This window comes from Balearica regulorum, chromosome 14 (genome assembly GCF_011004875.1).
Source record: "Balearica regulorum gibbericeps isolate bBalReg1 chromosome 14, bBalReg1.pri, whole genome shotgun sequence".
Lineage (NCBI taxonomy): Eukaryota > Metazoa > Chordata > Aves > Gruiformes > Gruidae > Balearica > Balearica regulorum.
This window is the reverse complement of record NC_046197.1, coordinates 18,224,463-18,231,098: the sequence shown is the minus strand read 5'-3', so window position 1 is coordinate 18,231,098 and position 6,636 is coordinate 18,224,463. Positions and strand designations below refer to the sequence as shown.

General features: G+C 47.1%; 1 protein-coding gene across 2 annotated transcripts; it reads left to right on the top strand.

Moving 5' to 3' along the window:
• Window positions 1-3,470: 3,470 nt before the first annotated feature.
• TXNDC15 (thioredoxin domain containing 15) lies at window positions 3,471-6,525 on the top strand. 2 transcript variants are annotated; one of them, XM_075766348.1, is made up of 5 exons: window positions 3,471-3,668; window positions 3,830-4,272; window positions 4,824-4,987; window positions 5,178-5,308; window positions 6,104-6,525. In XM_075766348.1, exons 1-5 carry the CDS (start codon window positions 3,500-3,502, stop codon window positions 6,298-6,300), a joined length of 1,104 nt encoding a protein of 367 aa, XP_075622463.1. In that variant the 5' UTR covers window positions 3,471-3,499; the 3' UTR covers window positions 6,301-6,525. The 2 variants fall into 2 exon arrangements, with proteins under 2 accessions (XP_075622463.1, XP_075622462.1); XM_075766347.1 differs by having other exon boundaries at window positions 3,471-3,686.
• The last annotated feature ends 111 nt before the right edge of the window (window positions 6,526-6,636 follow it).

Sequence of the window (6,636 nt, the reverse complement as noted above, 5' to 3'; positions counted from 1 at the left end):
AATACAGTTAGGATTGAAGTTTTAAATGTCAGTTGCAGTTATTTTGCAGCATTTTAAGTTGCTTTTACCTGAAAATGACATCTCATACCAGAATGGTCAAAAAAAAAAAGGCAACTCTAAATATTTGGCTTTCAAGGTGACTGGATATGTTCAGAATAGAGTTCGACTACAGTCTGTTACATCTTGGTCTGAAAATCAGTTCCTGGGTGTGATTCCTTTAGCAAAATGGATTGTTTTCTTGGTTGTAACAAAACCATAAATATTAGATACTAAGTCAATCATAAATTGTATTGTACAAGAATACCGGCTTTCCAGCTGTGTTGGAAGTTGCTTGACTGCTTCCGTGGCTGCTGTGTTCTCTGCCATGTGATGAACCCAATGGTAAAAGGTGCACTGCAGTCTGCTCCCTCGACACACAGGTGGTGTGCAAGGCCAGGTCCGGTTTCTGACGACAGTTTATCGTTTATTCATGCCAACAGACTGGCAGAGTTGGGGTGTCAGCTATGCAAGCGGGTTAAGATGGTTATCTGTTTGAATAATTTCATTTATGCGTATGATGAGACACCAAGGCTCGTTTTGGGGCTGGACTGGCATTTTTATGTTTTGGTACCTCCTTGGTGTGAGCTCTTAAAGTGGCACAAACAGTGCAGTGTGAATTAGTGATATTGTATCTATTACATATGACAGCTCAACAGAGTGTGTTTCTGGAGCAAGACAAATGCAGATTGCTCTTGACAGTTAATCATTTAAAGCTGTAATGCCTGAAAGTAAAGGACTCGCTGCCTTGCCTTGCATGCTGTTTTTATCAGGGTTCTGCCTGTGGCTCTGTGTTTAATATTTGAGAGGTGTGGCCTGACCAGACAGAATTGGCACCCCAAAAGCTACCATGTTCCAGAGCTGGCTCGTTCACCCAGGTTCCTGCATGGCCTAGGGATGGCAATGTCTCCTTTTTCCCCATCGGTAAAAACATGGCAAAAATACCTGCTTTATCTTGCAGGGTTGCTGGAAGGAATCATTAGTTAACGACTTTTAACTACTTTGAAGCTGAAATATGTTGTGGAATTCTTAAGTATTGTTTAAATGATCTGAGGCAGATAAATCTTGTCTTTCATGTTGTTGTTTTCGTACCACAAAAGCTTGTTCTAATTAGTGAAAAAATAACACAGTAACAATTAGCACAAGTTTGATTACTTAGGGCAGGCCTTTGAGATATGCATAATACTGATATGTGTATTTACTGCTTCAAGTGGTCATATTTTTAAGTAAAAACACAATCAACTGCAGCAACATCGAGAAAACACAGATTACAAAGTCACACATCCCAAATTTAGGTGTAGGTTTAAGTTGCCCGCGCAACCTCAGCCTGTGCTCCCAAACTGAATGTCGTGTTTCTTCCACCTCATCTTTGTGCTATTGAGTACACAGAATGTCACAACTGTGAGGGCGTTGGGGTTACATGAGTGGAAACAGTGGTCTCGGTGATGGTCCTGGAGTTGCCTGTGTCCCAGTCCATGTCCTCTTTTGCTCCTTCTCTTGCTGCGTGCCCGTGAAGGAACTGACTGAAATCTGGGGGAGAGAAGTCCAGTTGCAGGAATCTAAATGCACAAATGACCACCAAGTTTTGGTGTTTATTCATGGGTGCAACAGAAGACTCCTATTTTGCAAATTCTCCTCTTTGCTACAGGTCAGATAATTCCCTAGCAAACAGAGCTTTCGTAATGTGTCCAAGGTGTTTGAATAGATGCAAAACAATGTCTTTTTTTTACTAGACTTTTTCCTGAAAACAGACATTTGACGTTAAAAATCAGAAAAATGTAAGCCACCAAAACCAGTTTTGCAACAAAACTGGTAGGCATTGTAAGAAATGTGCCTTCTCTGTAATAATGGGATAGTATGTTTGTTCTGAGTTAGGTACAATAAAGCCTGGTAATTTGTAATTCTTGGGAGTTAATTTGTCTGCCATTAATAGATTACTTATTGTAGTCACCATAAAAAAGAACACAATTTTGCACAAACCTCTTGATTTGTGTTATGGTAGGAAGGATATTACGTTAGGATTAAATCCCCAGGAGGGTCTCAGGTGGACGTATGCTGCCAGGAAGCTATCTATCTGTTGTTTAAAGGTCTGGAGTATCATCACTTGTGTTTGAGATCTGACATCCAGGGCTCCAGTAGGAGAGACGCGATGTCCTGATGGTGCAGAGCTGAGGGCTGGGAAGCACGCACAGTCCTTGGCCAGGAGAATTGTTTTCAAGATGAAAACGCCGCTTTGTACAAACTCGAAGATAAGGAACTGGGAACGGGGCAGCTTTTTTCTGACTGTTCCATGCCAGCTTGGATTCCGTATGTGCTTTTATTTTCAAGCTTATTTGGTCTGTATTGGCTGGTCTAATTACGTATCTTCCCTCTACATGCAAACCTCATGTTTTCTATCTTTGGATTTTTATGTCCTCAATATTAATGCTTATGCAAATTGTACTTTGAAAGAAAAAAATTTCCAAGCAAGAAAATGCGCTGTTAGACAGAAGTGTCCTCTAGTAAAAACAAGGACAAAAATCCCCTTTCTGTAATAAAGCTGACATCCATCTTCATTTATATGCACGTGCAGAGCTTTCCTAGCTTTTTTTCAGTGTGCGTGTAGGGTTCATACTCTCCTAGGTCCTAATTCTCATTCACTTTTTGACAAGATGCAAAATTTTGGCAAAATCTCATTGTACAGTGCTGGCTGTTTTAAGGAACACCGTGATTTACAGGCTTTTACCCTTACCCCAGCCTGGCTGCATATGAAAGTTTAGTTTCTGTGTGAAAACACATCCCAAACTGAATCTGTGCTTCTCCGTAGCGGGTGAAGGCAGCAAACCCTCGGGCAGGGAGCTGCTCGCAGCAGGCCTGCGGTAACGGGCTGTAACAGAACGCGCTTCTGGAACGAACTACCAGGTACGTCTGTGTGGCCTCTCAACCACCCTTCAGTCACAACATCCTGTCAAAGTCCTCAGGATGACGCTTCCCTCGTTGCAAGAATTTTTTGACCTGGAATTTAACTCAACCATGAAAAGCCCGCCGACCACCAGCAGACCGAGCCGGAGCCCCTGCACCGTATCGCAGGGTCGTCGGTGGAGCTGCGAAGACGGGAGTGAACGTGTGTGCCTGTCATACCGGGGGTTCGGCCGGGCTGACGAGAGAAAACTCGGTTAAAAACCCCACGATTTGTATTTAACAGCAGCAGGGACTGGGGCCTCAGCTGGATTCCGTTGTCTTGAGCTGCTCTCTCAGCTCCAGCAGATTTCTGTCCCCTCGTTTGAGGGTTACGGACGCAGAACGGTAACAATCGCGTCCCCGCCGCTGCGGCCCGCGCTGCCCCCCTCCCTCCTAGAAGTACAAACAGGGCGAGCGGTCGGAGGACGAAGAGCGCACTGGGCGCAGCCCGCCCCACCGGCAGCGAACGCCCAGAGCCGGTCCGAGCTCGGAACCGCCGCCGCCCGCCCCGAGCCAAGACAAGATGGCGGCACGCCGTCCTCGCCGCGCTACGCACGCGCGCACCGGAAGCGGAAGCGAGCGGAAGCGGGACAAGGCTCCGGCGGAAGTGGCCGTTGTCTGGGGAGACGCAGCGCTGTGGAGACGGCGGGGGCCGAGGATGTGGCGGCTGCTGCTGGCGCTGGCCTGGCTCGGTAGGGCTCTCCCTGCAGGTGAGGCCGGCGGGCTTCGGCGCTGCCAGCTGGGGTGGGCCCTAGGGACTGGGCGGCGTGTGTGGGGCCTCCCCGGGGCGGGCGAGGCGCGGGGAGGCCGGACTCGGCCGCAGCGCGGAGCTGACATCTCCCTCCCGGCGCAGGGGCGGTGACGGAGCAGAACGCCGGCGGGCAGCCCCACTCCCCCGGGGGCGGCTCCGTGCAGGGCAGCGGCGAGCCGGTGCGGTACCGGACCGCGGAAATGGCGGACGCGATGCTGGGCAGCGGGCTCCCCGCGCAGCAGGCCGTGGTGCTCTCGGTGGTGCCGGGGGAGGCGAGGGAAGGCCAGGCGTCCGCCGTAGCCAAGGGGGGGGCTTGCGATGCGGCGGCCGGAGGCGATGCCTGCGGCGCGGGGAGCAGCCCGACGGGTCCCCCCGGCCAGGCGGGCAGCCAGGATCGGGAGCAGGTCGTGCTGGAGACGGTGCTGCCCGCGCCCGCCGAGGAACCCAATAGCACCGACAGCGCCAAAGCTCCCAAAGTGAACTGCGAGGAGAGAAACATCACCGGCATGGACAGCTTCACGCTGCAGATCCTGAACGTGTCTCAGGTAAGCGCATCGCCCGGTTCGCTGCTTGGTGTTACTTTGAACCTGTGAGGATGGCGAAAGGTGCCGCGTCAGCAGCATGTGCGTGTTTCTGTCAGCGAGTTGGGGACTGTCCTTGCGTAACATCCTCTGTGCTGTCGAAAAGAGGAAGCCTCTGAGCTGGGAGGCTTTTCGTGTCATTCTGAGCAGAAAAAAGTGGAGATACAGCTCAGTCCACATGCCTGTGGCTCTCATCTCTGTGCCTGCAGTAAAGTTCTGTGCTGCACCGATTAGTGTGCCTGAAATTGTTAATGGTGTTTACTGCCAGTACCAGTGCCTATTTCTAGCTTGTTTCTTATAATGGTTATGTTTTGGGGTTTTTTTAAAGTAATAAATTTTTAAAACAACCTTAACAAAATGTTAAATACCCTTCTCCATCTGTTTTAAAAAGCTTAAACAAACGTGCAACTACGTGATAAATATTGTCAAGTATCTAATTGATTACTGAATGATGCAGTATTTAACTCTATTAAATATCTAATGTCCATGTTTGTTTTTCTTCTGCTTTCTCAAAGGACCTAATGGAGTTCTTAAACCCAAACAGCAGTGACTGTACGTTAGTCTTGTTCTATACACCGTGGTGCCGCTTTTCTGCCAGTCTGGCACCTCATTTTAATTCTTTACCTCGAGCATTTCCTACTCTTCGCTTCCTGGCGCTGGATGCATCTCAGCACAGCAGGTAACTCACGCTTCCTGTGCTCTACCATCAGTTTACTTCCGTTAGCAAATTGTGTGTTTTAGAAACACTTTCTTACAAAGTGACAATTTAATTTAGTAAAACTGACGCTTGCTATATTGTGACCATCTTTGCTTTTTCCTCCAGTGGATTTCTTTTCCTTCATGCTTTGTATTTGCTTTATGTTCATCAGTTTATCAACTAGATTTGGAACTGTGGCTGTACCCAATATCCTCCTTTTCCAAGGTGCTAAACCTATGGCTAGGTTTAATCATACAGACAGAACGCTGGAAACACTGAAAGACTTCATTTTTAATCAAACAGGTACGTAAATCAGCCCTGATGTGTCAGTAACAAGAACACGCTGGCTTTTAGCTCCAAACTGGGCTTTCTTCTCCCTGTTGTTTGTTCTTTAAAATTAATTGCATGAAGACCTTGAGAAGACCTGGCAGAGGTTTATATGCTGAAAGCAGAGACTCGACTTACTGGGCTGCTGTCACAGAGTAGGGGGAAACAGCGGGGTTTAGCTAGAGAGGGTGCTGGAAGGATTAAGCATGTCTTTCTGCCCAAATATTTAATTTGGGAATAAAGGCAGATGAACCTTGGGATCATTGCCTGAGCCATGTAAGACTGACAGCAGGTGGGGGATGAGATGGTTTTGATTCTTGCACGGGAGGAGACGAAAGGATTCCAGTTTGCGTGATCTGGCTGTCCACGTTGTGAGCTCTCTGCTCCTTCTGTGCTTCTGTAAAGTAAAACAAAAAAACATGTATAGGCCTACAAAGGCCTTTGTTAGAGGCCAGAAATTGTTATAATTGCTAATACAGCAGAAATACCCAAAAACAACAAACATACACCCACTCCCAAACTTACACAAAGCTGTGCTGTGGAAGGACGGGAGCATTCTCCTATTATGAAAATACACATAAAAATCAATATATTTTTATGTAAGTAAACTGTATGCTAGATATACCTTAACACACGGGGACCATCTCACCAAAATTTTATGTCTAACTGTACATGTGCCTTGGTTCGTATTTGGAGCTTTGTTCCTGTTCTCAGACTAACTTCTCTGTTTAATGATTATTACCGGTGTTGATCAAGCACTTTCTCTTTTAGGTATAGAAGCTAAAAGCGACGTGGCTGTGACCGAGGAAGACTGGGAAGGGCCCCTGCCCAGCGTGCTGACAAAAGGCATAGACTGGCTGCTTCTCTTTTCTTTGCTCTTCCTGGCTAGCTTTGTCATGTACGCTACTGTTCGAACGGAGAGCATTCGGTGGCTGATCCCAGGACAGGAGCATGAACACCAAGAATAATCTGAGGTGCTGAAATAGGGACAGAATTTCCTGCTTATTGGTAAAGCGGGAATTTGCATGGACTAGAAGTACGAAAAGAACGGACTGTTGAATTTGTTGGTTGTAATTTATAACCTTGACTGAAAGTCTGCTTTATTTATCAACTACTGAATCTGTAAAAAGAAAATTTGTGGCAAATAATGTGGTAAGTAAACAAATATGAAAAAACCATGAACTAAAAAAGTATTTATTAAGCTGCTCTGATGGGCTTATTTTTCACGGACTTGTAGATCAAGTAAGGATTTTACGGCATGTTGGCCCGTGTGCGTGGCGCTGCTTGGCACAGGAGCAGCGTTG